At 32.6% G+C, this 15,127-nt stretch overlaps 1 protein-coding gene across 5 annotated transcripts in view; it reads right to left on the bottom strand.

Annotated features, from left to right (window-relative positions):
* Positions 1-15,127, bottom strand: part of Lmpt (four and a half LIM domains protein limpet) — a 964,594-nt gene that overhangs the window by 402,730 nt on the left and 546,737 nt on the right. For all 5 annotated transcript variants that reach the window (XM_069832785.1, XM_069832782.1, XM_069832786.1 and 2 more), the window contains one exon: positions 4,909-5,089. In XM_069832785.1, the coding sequence (XP_069688886.1) occupies positions 4,909-5,089 (181 nt within the window). The remainder of the gene's footprint in view (positions 1-4,908; positions 5,090-15,127) is intronic.

Below are 15,127 nucleotides of genomic sequence, written 5' to 3'. Positions count from 1 at the left end.
GTTACTTTCTTGAACATACGGCGCACACGATTAATCTAAAGGTCTATATGGATTTTCATTTCGAATTAATGTTAAGCTCTGTTGACCTAGCTGTTGGGAATGGTATAAAACTTTTCCGACATGTCTTTAAGATTTAGATTAGAAGTTAATAAAGAACTTTGAAAAAATAACAGAAACATGAGAGAGAACTGGAGAACAGAAAGGTCTCTTTCAGCTGAGCGCTATCAAGATCGTGTTAATCGGCAGCTACTGGTCTTCCAGAACGCCCCAGCAGACAAGGAATGCTATGTACTCGTTCTTACATAAAAGACAGTTTAGTTGCAAGAGAATCTTGCTTCCATCCTCCGAGTCTCTTAATAGCTTCGTACTCAGTCTACGGTCATCCGAATCTACGATTCTACTGCTAAAATATTCTGAATGAAATTACTTACTTCTAATTTTGTTAAAAATTAGAGAACTATTCAGAGATTATGATTTGATAATTATAATCGCGATTATTTATTCCATGATCATTTAACATTATAATGGGGAATATTCAGCAGATATGACACGAAAATTGCAATAATTTCAATTCTTCATTATTTACAGAAGCCATTCAGACATTCGCTGGCAAGTTCTGAGAACAAAAATTTTCAGGAACGTAATAAAACTGGTCTGTGTTAAATTTCCTTGACATATGAAGAAAATTATGATCTATAAAAATATGTGACATGATTTCGAGATAATTTTATGAATCATACTTCTGTTCGTATATCAACGAAATTGTGAAATGATTTTGAGATATTTTATGAATCATACTTCTGTTCATATATCAATGATTTTGAGATGACTTTATGAATCACACTTCTGTTCATATATCAACGAAATTGTGAAATGATTTTGAGATGATTTTCTGAATCATACTTCTGTTCATATACCAAGGAAACTATGAAATGATTTTGAGACAGTTTTATGAATCGTACTTCTGTTCACATGTTAAAGAAATTGTGAAATGATTTTGAGATGATTTTATGAATCATACTTCTGTTCATATATCAACGAAATTGTGAAATGATTTTGAGATGATTTTCTGAATCATACTTCTGTTCATATACCAAGGAAACTGTGAAATGATTTTGAGACAATTTTATGAATCATACTTCTGTTCACATGTTAAAGAAATTGTGAAATGATTTTGAGATGATTTTCTGAATCACATGTTAAAGAAATTGTGAAATGATTTTGAGATGATATTATGAATCATAATTCTGTTCATATACCAAGGAAACTGTGAAATGAATTTGAGATGATTTTATGAATCATACTTCTGTTCATATATGAACAAAATTGTGAAATGATTTTGAAATGATTTTATGAATCATACTTCTGTTCATATATCAACGAAATTGTGAAATGAATTTGAGATGATTTTATGAATCATACTTCTGTTTATATACCAAGGAAACTGTGAAATGAATTTTAGATGATTTTATGAATCATACTTCTGTTCATATATCAACGAAATTGTAAAATGATTTTGAGATGATTTTATGAATCATACTTCTGTTCATATATGAACAAAATTGTGAAATGATTTTGAAATGATTTTATGAATCATACTTCTGTTCATATATCAACGAAATTGTGAAATGATTTTGAGATGATTTTCTGAATCATACTTCTGTTCATATATGAACAAAATTGTGAAATGATTTTGAAATGATTTTATGAATCATACTTCTGTTCATATATCAACGAAATTGTAAAATGATTTTGAGATGATTTTATGAATCATACTTCTGTTCATATATCAACAAAATTGTGAAATGATTTTGAAATTATTTTATGAATCATACTTCTGTTCATATATCAACGAAATTTTGAGATGATTTTATGAATCGTACTTCTGTTCATATCTCAAGGATATTGTGAAATGATTTTGAGATGATTTTATGGATCATGTTACTGTTCATATGTGGAGGAAATTGTGAAATGGTTTTGAGATGATTTTCTGAATCGTAGTTCTGTTCATATGTCAAGGAAAATGTAAAACGATTTTGAGATGATTTTATGGATCGTACCTGTGATCATACACTAAGGAAACTGTGAAATGATTCCGAAATAATTTTATGAATCCTACTTCTGTTCATATGTCAAGGATATTGCGAAATGATTTTGAGATGATTTTATGAATCGTACTTCTGTTCATATCTCAAGGATATTGTCGAATTATTTTGAGACGATTTTATTAATCATACGTACTTTTGTTCAGATGTCAAGGCAATTTTAACACAGAAAAGTTATATTGTATTTATGATAATATTCTGCTTCTCAGGAAGTTTTGCATCTTGTCAACGCGATGTGCCATGATAATTTAAAATATAAGGTCATTCAGAATTCGCTTCAAAATTTAAAAGGCTTACAAATATAATAATACAGTATTTGAGGCAGAAAATAAATAAAACTTCACTGTGATAAAAAACAACACTGTACTGGATAAACAATGGGGTTTCTCATTTGTTACTTTTTGTATTTCCACAATGACTATTTTGTTGATTAAAACATGAATAATTTTGTTAGTATTGCTACAAGTCTTCTGAAGTTTCAAGCAATAATATTAGCATACTGATAGTGCAATGCTATTATGAAAGCGATAGCATACGTTTCTAGTTATATCTTAGAAACGGATGGATCGAATATTTTTGTTTGGTAGACGCATAGGGTTTTTCGTTTTTTTTTTTAGTTGGCTGTATCAACTACTAGGCTATTTAACGTCGATGGAATTGGTGACAGCTAGATGAGGCCGAGGATTCATCGTACGCATAGGAATTATCATACTATTTAAAATAATATGTCTGAAGAGAGGGGTAAAATTTTTAGTAAATATGGGGGGGACGTGAAGAGGTGAAACAGAAAATTCAGTCAGCAGTGTTTTCAAACTTCCCTCTCGAAAACTAAACTGACGTATTTTTCCTCAAAATCCTCTGGCACATACAAAATTATACAAGCTGAGAAGTTTAGAAATTAACACACGGTATAAGGGAGAAGGAGGGAGAATAAGCTGAAAGATACATGAGTGCGCGTGCTTGCAAGGGTTCCTGGGCCTCATTTTAACCCTTGTGCGAGTTCATTTGTGTCACTTCAATCACAGCGTCCCAATTAAGGGCTTACGTAAATTTTGCAGAGCAGAAAAGCCCACAAGTAACCGTAAACTCACATGAGAATTAAGACAACTAGGACCTTCCTATCTTAACCTGTGTTAAATTAAAGAGCTTTAATGCACCTTTTCTGAGAAACTACTGACAGCACAGAAATTAAATTTTTACAGTCTTACTAATAAACCGTGTATAGTTTTTATACGAGACTTATGCAGAGTTGAGACAGAAAACGTTACTAATAAACCGTGAATAAGCTATGGACGTATAAACAGGCTGTAACTATACAATGGGAATTGCTTTGCAGTAGTTATATACACGAAACTCCTTGTTTAAGCATTGTATATAGCGAAAAAATGGCCGCCCCGCTAACAGCTGTTCGTATCGACTGTCATTTTATGATGATGGTTACCTTGTAACCACAGAAGACCAAACCAAAGGTCGTAGAATTATTAGAATAATATTGCTGTAGCTTGTACTCTTTGACCAAAATGTAGTGTGGTAATCGATTAGAGCCAGTTGTACTATCGATACTTAACAGGCCACACTACAGCGCTCTACCGGATGCAATAGAGAACCTCAGATATTCTATTACCTTTCGTAACGAAGTAATGACGAAACTATGACGTAGCTGTGCAACAGTTATACTGTTATACACGACGTATGTAGTGATTATTAGTAAGGAATTTAACCACGACTTATAAACGAGCTACTCATTGTATAAGTATAAGAAAGTTAAACGTCTGTATATAGAGTTTTTATTAGTAAGACTGTTAATGTTTATTCCTGCAACTTTTAGCCTTAATATAAGAGGGTTTTTTTTTTTCTTTTTAATATTATAATTTAATCTCGAAATTAGAATTTTTCATTGTAATGCAAATTTGAATATTATTGTTGATACATTTTTAGGGTTAACTCTTTTGTAAATTCCAATTTCATAAAATTGTCCGTGTTAAGTCATGCATTAAGCGATAATGTATGTTCTCTGAAAGTTAAAAGTAATTCTGACGTATAAATTGAGAAAAGCTAATTTTCTACAGAAAATATAAACTTGCGGAAAATGATTAACATTTTTAGTACCTAAATCCCAGAGGCATAAGTCGGATTGTTACAAAAATACCTGTTTCTCATATAGTTAGAAAGAGAATACGGTAAAATGCAATAAAAAACCATAACTGAAAATTTTCACTACTTACGATATTAAATTTTTCCTATAGGCCTACTGTTATAAAAAAATAGTTTCATATACCGTTGGAAAGAGGATATTTCAGAGAATATAATAATGCACTAAAAATCCAAAAATGAAAAGTTCACTACTTTTCAAGGCGACCTTAAAAATTTTTAGTACATCGCAGCTGCAAATGGCGCGGATCATTAAAAAAAACTTTATAAGTGAGTAGTGTGTGTTACATATACCGTAGGAAAGAGTAAATTTCACAGAATGAAGTAAAAAACCGAAACTTAAAATGTCCACTACTTTTCAAGATCTGGGCCCCTTTAAATGGGAGTGCCAGTCGTTCGTACTCACCCAAAGGCGGCACTGACAGCGACAATCGCCGTATTCCTCTACAGCCACGAACGTTAGAACATACAAAAGGACCTATTCTTTGTAAAATTCTCGCACGTTACTGCCATGTGCCTTGGTTCTAACAGTATCCAGTTTTCAAGCGCCCCTAGCCGACAGAATTGACGTGTGGCGGTATAGAGAAACTTTGCTCATCCTGTATCTAGGCCTAATAATCAAGATGTGACCTGTTTATTCCCTGTTACAGACCTTTGCGCTAGGTAGGCCAGGAGGTACCCACGAGAATCCTTCTGAAATGCTCTTCTCTCGGGATGATCGGCGGTCGGGGTCGGTGGGGGGTTTGAACCCAAGACGGTCCCGCACGTTGACCCATTCCTCGTGGTATACGTCATGCGCCTCCCTCGGACACTTGCAACTGTTGCAAGTTTTCCTGGAAATAACAAAGAAATACAGTCAACAACTAAAATACTGAAAACGTCAGTTTTATTTAACACGTTAAGCAGTTAATAGATGTGAGTTTAGCGGTTACCACCGAAAATACTGGCTCTTGTCATCTTATTCTAGATTTCATTTATGAAGTATTTTCAATGTTTGCACCTCGTACACATGCGTCGGAAAGTTATCTCTACATATAGGACTGTGAATGAAAGAGATTTAGGGCAGACATTTTTCTCTCTTTACCGCCAGAGGTCTGCAGTATCATTATCAATTAATATTTTGTTTCTGAATTAAATTATGCATAACTTATCATGATAATGTACATATGTATATACTCGTGTTTTCAATTGTATGACATAAGTTGATCTAAACTTTTCTTTGTGATATCTGCGCCTGGTACTAGGCTAACAATTTTGTTTTCGTTTGTTATTATTTTATTACTCCGGGAAAAAAATATTGGTCTCTATTTTATTACCATATAATACGGATATTTACATTTTTTTCCTATTATTTTACTGGTAAAGCTATGTCAGAAAAAATAGAGGTGAAATATTTGTCATTACATGTGCTAACTTTAACAGATTACCACTGATAACTCATATGACACAAATGAATAAAATACGTATTTAATACATGACTCATTCCTTAAATTTTTATAAAAACACAGTATCAGATATACAGATTACATTTTACTTCCTACTACTACAATTTCTTAGTAAACCTATAAAAATATGACTTATTTTGAACAGTTATAAAACAAATTACTCATATTTGTCTTTAAAATGGAATAGGCTATACGGAGTGAGTACGAAGTATGTAACAATGCTGGTAACTTTTTTATTTCTAATTTTATGAAGAAACTATTTATACAAAAGTTGTAGGGTATCAAAGAAGGAATATTTTGAACATATTTTCAAGTACTATGCTTTTCAATTATAAAGTATGTGCCAATGAGTCTTTTTTTTTAAATGGCACCATGTACTTATTCCCCCATTTTTGGATTCTTCAGGCCTCAGTACTTATCAATTATTCTTTTGTAAGAAATTACCTCCTTTGATGTCAATGTATTAAATACTGAATAAAGGGAAATTTTAATGTTTCAGTACATCAATCTGAGGAGGCTTTGGATTAAACAATTGCAGACGAAAGCTAATAGAAACAATTGAATAACAATGGTTAAAAATTAAACAAATTCAAACACAAATTTATGTATTTTTGGCAGTAAATAGGGGCCATTTCGAGCACATTTTGTGAACTGAAATCAACACGTAATACAACATAATAATGCTAATTTTGGTTCTACTGTTTTTTTTTTTGCTTCAAAATCCATGTATTGCATTGCTATTGCAGTCAAATTTTAGTGGTGCATATCCTACAATGTGTATTTTCTAAATTATAAGTTTTAATAAATAATATTAATATTGTTATTCAATTGTTTTTATTAGTTTTTTCACTTGTTACTATTAGCTTTTGTCTCCAATTGTTTACTCCAAGGCCTCCTCAAATTGACGTACCGGTACTGAAGCATTAAAATTTTCCTTTATTCAGTACACATACACTGCCATCAAAAGAAGTATTTTTTTTTACAAAAGAATAGTTTATAAATTGCAAAAATTATGATTTTGTATGTACTGAGACTGGAGAATCCAAAAATGGAGAACTAAGTACATGGTGCTATTTAAAAAAAAAAAAACAGACTCATTGGTACACACTTTATAAATGAAATGCATAGTATTTGAAAACATGTTCGAAATAGTCCTCCTTTGATACCTACAACTTTTGTATAAATAGTTTCTTCATAAAATTAGAAATAAGTAAGTTACAAGCATTGTTACATGCTTTTTATTCGCTCTGTATATTATTCTTTTTACAATACCATAACCTTGCTTTCTGTAGTATCCACATGCACAACAATGTGGTTTATGAAAGTTGTGTGTAAAGTGGATATTTTTGCAGGAGTAGATTTATTGCTAGTACAAGCCGTAAGCCAAATTACAAGAGTGCAAAAATTTACACACAGATTGCGTACATAATTTTACGTACTGCCATAACAAAACGACAATTTCTAAATAAAAATTATTCTATTCTCATAATAAAATAATATTAATCTGAAATTTTGAACGAAACAGGGGTTTAATTGGCATGGTAAGAACAAAGTATCTTGTAATGTGAAGTCTTAGCGTGTTTCTTATTGGATAAACAAAGAGTATTATATCGGAGATGCAGTAAATAAAATAGTAACAAGGTGTGATTCCCTAACGTAGGGTAGAAGAATGCGTTACAATGAATGGAAATCACACCGAACACCTCCTATGATGCTGGTGAACAAGCACTCATATCTCGGACGATATTAATTTTAACACCCTGTTTATTAGGGGAGGTCGGGGCAAGTTCGTCACGTTAAGCTAAACACTCACATAAGTACAATAAAAAGACAATTTATGTTTCAAAATCTTAATGATAAATACACTTGATATATTTATATTATGTATATGGATCAGAATTTACAAAAAAGTGAAGCATTGAATTAAAAATAAAAATAAATTAAAGACGCTACATTTGCCGAAGTTGCCCCGCACTCTGGGGCAACTTCGTCAGTAACAAAACAGCTTATTTCCGAGTTCAGATTTCATTTACAACATAAACTCTCATAGGACTAAATTTAACATCTGAACATATCAGAAATGAAGTGTCCAAATAAATTTTTCATGTCTGTACATGTTCATATGTCCATCATATGTGTGGCTAATCTTTGTTTAGATTGTTTTTTGACTTCATGAAAGCCTCAAGTCAGGCAGATCCAGCCATCTTCTGATTTGTGTTGAAAGGATGCTCTACATGACTGGATTCTGCAAATCCGAAGGCTAATCTTCGAAATTCCACTCTAGACTTCCCGAAAAACATTTTCTGCAGATTGATTGCATGCTGCTTCAAATTTCCAGCCATATCTGAAGCAAACACTCTTTTAAACCTGACTTTATTTTATACACCTGGTGCTGAAAGATCTACTTTCAGCGAATACTGAAGTGTAGTTCATGGCACTCCATAATTTTTTCGGCAGATGTCAGGTTTACCTTGTCTTATTGTGCTCACATAGAGCTTTCTTGAATGCGTCCTGGTCATATTTGTTTTCAGTTTTCCACTTGTTATTTAGAATCATTTAACTGGTAATAAATAGACAACTAAAGTGTACGAGAGTCACTCCAAAAAGTAATGCAGAACATTTTTTAAATTTATTTTTTATTCTACACCTTTGCAATTTATGGAGGCCTTAGATACGGCCTTCCCGTTTATATTAATTTTTAATTTAAGTCGTTCTCGTTAGTGGCTCCATGATAGCACTCCTTCAAGATGGTTGCTGTACTTGACATTCGTCAGAAGCAACGTGCTGTTATCGAGTTCCTGTGCTGTGAAAACGAGACTGTGGGAAAAATTCACAAGATGTTGAAAAAGGTGTATGGAGATGCAGCTGTCGATTGCAGTACGGTTAGTCGGTGGGCAAGCAGATTATCTGGTGAAAGAGGACAAGCCAATATTCGGGATACTCCTCGCAGCGGCAGACCCTGCACTGCACGAAGTCCTGATAATGTGCAGCGTTTTGACAACATGGTTGTGGCTGACAAACGAGTATCAGTGAAAGAATTGTCACTCCAAGGTTTGTGCCAGGTGGGTTCCGAGGATGTTGACAGAAGCCCACAAAGGAACCGAAAAATATGTTCAGGGAACTTTTGGACAAGTATGAGAATGGTGGAGATGACTTTCTTGCAAGAATTGTGAAAGGAGATGAAACATGGCTCCAACATTTTCAACCGGAGACAAAGAGGTAGACAATGGAGTGGCATTATGCTAATTCACCAAAGAAAAAGAAATTCAAAACTGCGCCTTCAGCAGAAAAAAGTTATGGCTACTGTGTTTTACAATTCAGAAGGGCTCTTGCTTGTGGACATCATGCCATACGGAACCACCATTAATTCTGACGTGTATGTGGCAACTGTCAAGAAACTTCAAGCTCGACTGAGCCGTGTTCGACCACATCGGGAGAAGCAGGATGTTCTGCTATGGCACGACAACGCACGGTCACATGTCAGTCATAAGATCACAGACCAGATCAGAAAACTTGGATGGACAACACTGAAACACCCGCCTTACAGTCCTGATCTGGTACCATGCGATTATCATCTCTTTGGTAAACTGAAGGAAACTCTTCGTGGAAAAATTCTGAAGATGACGACTCCCTCGTGCAAGCTGCTAAAGAGTGGCTCAAACGTGGTGGTTCAGACTTTTATCGTGCATATATACAAGACCTTGTTCCAATGTGGAGTAATGCAGTTGAAAGGAACAGGGATTATGTGGAAAAGTGACATTTTATTCCTAAAGGATGTATCTACGTTCTGTGAAAATAGTTTAGCTATAGGACAAAATGTAATTTTAAAATATTGTGCATTACTTTTAGAGTGACCTTCGAATAATTGCTTTAAATTACTTTAAATGTTATAATTACTTATTTTATATAGTTAACAAACAATACAGAAACACTATTCTCTTCCTCTTTTCCATGGGGCAAGATCGGCAGCTTGCTGCCGAAGTTGCCCCAATTGGCAAGAAAAAAATTATTAATCAGTACCCTTACTAGGGGCTTGGAACCAGCTTGCCAAGCTCATAGTCAGATACAGATTTAGTCGTTCTAAATAATGATGCCACTCACTAATATCGTCAGTGTTATCGTTACGGGTTCTTTAAGATATTTAACATCATAATTACAATAAGCCATGAGTTAAAAAAATATATTTACCTGTCAGATCTGCAACTATCTCTCCATACCACACAAGAGGCCATGTTTTCTCAATACACTACTTTCTGAACAAGCCCTTATTTCCTCAGGTCTTCGAAACAAATGCTATGACGAAGTTGCCCCTAATGTCGAACTTGCCCCGATCTCCCCTAGACTTTTTCCTTGTTTCCATGAATACTACCAGCTCTCAAAACATTTAATGTTTTTAACACCATGTCTTAGACGGACAATACAATGGTCCAACTACATTGTCAAGTTTTTTCTTTTTACACTTTCATTTTCCTTACAGAGGAGTTCACACTTTGGTATCTTTCTAAATTTGAATAAAAAATATATAAATAATTTCCACTGAATTGATCTGAAAACAAATGTTATATAGGTCAATGACCTTCCTTCCAATTGGTCCAGAAAGTGAGAGTGAAGTGTAGGCTACGTCACGGATGTCTCATTTGCTTTCGGACTCCAATTAAGCCCCTTTCGCGCCGTTCGAAGACCTCTGCTCTCTGTCTGGCATGCCGTAATGATGCCAAGAATCACAAACCACTAGCAAAGCGATGGACAGGATGAGGCCCACAAATCACGCGCTAACAAGATGTCGCCCCATCACTCTGCACCTAATTCCACTTCATTTTTTTTTTCAATACTTCCGACCCGTTTCAGTTTCTTTACAGATTCCCCTTCAAATATCCACACCGCATCTGGTAGAATCGACACCGTGCAAAGGGTTCCCACGACAGAAACTAGGGTTCCAATACTAAAGTTTAGAGTTCTATTTGTGGGAGGGAGGGGGAAGAGAATGTTTGGGCAGAATATTTGTGGGTACCCATGTTTATTCTGACACAGTTATCACGTCTCCAATAACCCATCACCATCGTAATAAAAGCGTGAGTCTTGGTGCAATGCAGAACCGTCCGCAATGGTGTACAATAGGCAACGTAATCTGCAAATTCAGGCAGCAATAAGGGATATTATGTGTTGATTAATTCCCTTCGGAAAAATGTCCCCAACAGGTTAACACACAGTTTCAACGCAATTAAAGGAACGTATTGCTGAGTAACTTTTCAGCAGTAAAGTAGGTATCTCAACATGTGCTCGATCCTCAGTAATGGGAAACAAAATTACATTTTTATTTTATTTTATTCATTCACTCGTTTATTTATTTATTTATTTATTTATTTATTTATTTATTCATTCATTCAGTAATTTATTTACTTATTTATACATTTATTCATTCAATTATTGACTATTTATTTATTCATTCACTCATTTTATTCATTCATTCACTTAATTATTTATTCATTTATTCACTCATTTACTTATTTATTTATTCATTCATTCATTTACTCGTTTATTTTATCCACTCATTAATTTATTTATTTATTCAGTTATTTATTCACTCATTTATTTATTCATTCATTCAGTCAATTTATGTCTTTGTTCATTCACTCATTCATTTATTTATTTATTTATTTATTCACTCACTCATTTATTTATTTATTTATCCACTCATTCATTTATTTATTCACTCATTTATTTACTCAACCATTTATTTATTCACTCACTCATTTATTTACTCAACCATTTATTTATTTATGCACTCACTCATTTATTTATTCGCTCATTTATTCATTTATTCAGTCATTTATTTATTCATTCATTCATTCACTCAGTTTATTTATTCATTCATTCACTCAATTTATTTATTCATTCATTCACTCAATTTATGTATGTATTAATTCACTTGTTTATTTATTCATTCAGTCATTTATTTATTTATTCATTCACTTATATATGTATTCATTCACTTATATATGTATTCATTCACTTATATATTTATTTATTCACTTATATATTTATTCATTCACTTACAAATTTATTGATTCACTTATTTATTGATTTATTCATTCATTCCCTTATTTATTTATTCATTCATTTGTTTATTCATTCACTTATTAATTAATTAATTTATTTATTTATTCACTCATTTATTTATTTACTCATTTAATTATTCACTCGTTGAGTAATTTATTTTTATATTCATTCACTCACTTATTTATTCATTCACTCAATCATTGATTTATTTACTTATTTATTTACTGATTGGTTGTTGACTGGTTTATTGACTGATTTATTTATTTATTTATTTATTTATTCACTCGCTCAGTCATTTATTTATATATTCATTCACTCATGTATTTATTTATTCATTCACTCAATCATTGATTTATTTACTTATTTATTTACTAATTGATTGTTGATTGATTTATTGACTGATTTATTTAGTTATTTATTTATTCTGGTCGAGATAAGGCAAACAGACCTCCTCTTCCACCCAGCCACAAACAAAAGAATACAGTAATGTACAAATAAATATTAACAATTTATTATAAAACGTAATATTAAAAGTACAAACAATCAAAAGCTCAATATTAAAATAGGTAAAGCTAATTTAATATCTCCCTAAGAATATTGTAAAAGGTCAAGAGTTAGGCAAACAAAAGTGTCAGATATAAATTAAATACTAAAAAATAAAATGAAATGTGCTAATTATTCTTCCAACAACTCTACAGCCAAGAAGGAAATTAGTAAATGAAATTCAAGAGCCACACAAATTAATAATAAGAAGTAATAATGGATGTTAATTATACCTACAACACTCAAGAAATATTATACATGAGCAAGATGGAATTTTACATGGCACATATAGAGGGTGAACCATAACTAATGTCATTAATTTCAGGAGGTTATTATTTGAGATATTTCAAACAATAGCGTTTATTGCAATTTTGCTCGTTGTTTCTTCCTTTTCGGGATAAAAACTGTTTTATATGAAACATTTCATACAAAATTTTGTGAAAGCAATTGATTTAATTCCCAATAAGCTCAGTCAATTTAAGAGAGCAGTGTATTATGATAATAAATGATTGAAAGAATTTCAGTTTTGTCCCCTAAATGTGCAAGAATTTGATTCGTTCTGAGAAGGAATTTTATAAACTTATCACCTCTATTTTATATTTTTTGTATTAATAAGTGACTGTTAGATGCACAAAATACACAGTAATAACCATAGCGTCCTGTAAATTGCATTGCCAACTAAAGAACATCATTAAAGTCTCGAAAAACGCCAAACTTAAAAAACTGACATTACTTATGAAATGATCTAATAGAAATTTGTTGGTCAGCAGAATTCACATACCAAATTCATTCTTTTGAAGAGATCTGTTCCACAGAAATGACATCGCAGAAACAGTTCTCTGTAATGGGAGGGAGAGAACAAGGCTGAAGTGAGATGATTTGTGGGTCGATAGCAGTCACAAAGCAGTAGTGCTCCCAGAGGAACGCTCTCCAATCCCGACGTGGCAAATGATGCTCTCACTAGCTGTGGAGTAATAGGGATATTCTGACGGACCACGGAGAATGTCCGACATCAAACTCGGATAAGAAGTGGAGGAGACATTACTACCAACTAGGAGACCGAATAAAATATTTATACAAAATTACTTCGTTGTTACAGAAAACAGCTCCAATCAGAACAGAACTGGAAAGCTAACCGAAACAAATCAGTTGCACTTCTTCAATATTGCATTGGAGATGTATCAAACGTATCATTCAGTGAGTGATTGCTGATTCAGTTATTGAGTGTATGACTCGGTGCGTGAATGTGTGATTCAGTGAATGAATTAGAATAATCATAAGCATCTATGGCAGTGTTTCTCAACATTTTTAATGACTCCTTTTAACTGATATTTCATTTTACCAGACCCCAAAAATGTTTTGTATAATTTAGGTTGGTAATCATGTTTAAATATTTAAGTAATGTAGTGAATTTTTAAAAGATTAACATCGATATTAAATTTCAATTTTCCTCGTACCTTCTGATTAAAATTTTAAAATACAAAAATACAAAGTCATTTTGCAATATATTAAATTATGTCTTTGCTGTGAAAAATGAAACCAGTTGTTTAAACTTACCATAACACTATGAGCGGACTGGTTGATGTTGCTTTGCTAAGTCTGGCTCAATTGAAGAGTGTGATTTCAAAACACGTTAAGTCCATTTTATAAAATGACAGGACTAGTTCTTTTATCCACCGGTCTACGGACTGAGCGAGTTTTCAAGTGACATGCACAATAACACAAACTTTTAGACAAGAATTGGCTTTGTTTTGAAAAAAAAAACACGCTTAAAATATAGGCCTAATGATAGAGAGCTCAAAAATCATAATATGTTTAAATCATAAAAATGGTCAAATGGACTGAGCGAATTTTGGAATCACATTCTTCAATCTGAGGGGGTTATTCTTTGAGATGTTTGAAACAAAAAAAAATTAATATAATTTTGCTCGTTTTTGCTTCCTTTTCGAAGAAAAATTGTTTTATATGAAACATTTCATAGCGTGTTTTGGGAAAGTTATTGATTTAATTCCCAATATGCTCAGTTAGTTTAAGAGAGCTATGAATTATGATAATGAATGATTGAAAGAATTTTAGTTTTGTCTTTTAAATGTGTAGAAATTTTATCCGAACAAATGTACCGTTTCGTTCAGAACAGAAATTTTTCAATGTTACATTTAAAGGACAAAACTATTTTTTTTCAATAATGTATTATTATAATACATTTACTGAGGTATTGGGAATTAAATCAATGACTTTCCCAAAACACGCTATGAAATGTTTGATATAAAACAATTTTTATCTCCAAAAGAAGTAAAAGGGAGCAAAATTGCATTAAGTCTTTTGTTTGAAATATCTCAAAGAATGACCCAGTGAATTAATGACATTACTTACGATTCACCCTCTATAGGTGATGCATGCAACTGAGATTACAACAGGGACTTCATAGGGAGCCGAATCAAAAGATAAATCTAATAATTCCAACAGCCCCACTTCCTTTTTTTTTTTTTGAATGGGAAACTATTATTTGTCGCCAAGATGACCTTTTTCATACAATTGCTTTTTCCATTGCATGTCTTACAATTTTAATGTTAATTACTAAAAATGTGTTTCAAATATATTGGAGGAGAGTTCATCAATATGTGTTGTTACAAAGTCACTGAGAGCGAGAAATGGATTGAATTCTCGATTTTTTTTTATCGTTGCTGTATTCTGAACAGGGGACACAGTTAAAAGTTGGGCCCCGAAGATTAGAATTAAAAAAAAAACTAAAAATATCGAATAGGTACGCGAGACTTGCAACCAAGAGATATCCCTCAGGCCAACCCATTCTTGTTAAATTGT

This window comes from Periplaneta americana, chromosome 8, assembly GCF_040183065.1.
Source record: "Periplaneta americana isolate PAMFEO1 chromosome 8, P.americana_PAMFEO1_priV1, whole genome shotgun sequence".
In the NCBI taxonomy this organism is placed as follows: Eukaryota; Metazoa; Arthropoda; class Insecta; order Blattodea; family Blattidae; genus Periplaneta; species Periplaneta americana.
The sequence above is the reverse complement of the archived record's forward strand: the minus strand, read 5'-3'. Positions and strand labels throughout refer to the sequence as shown.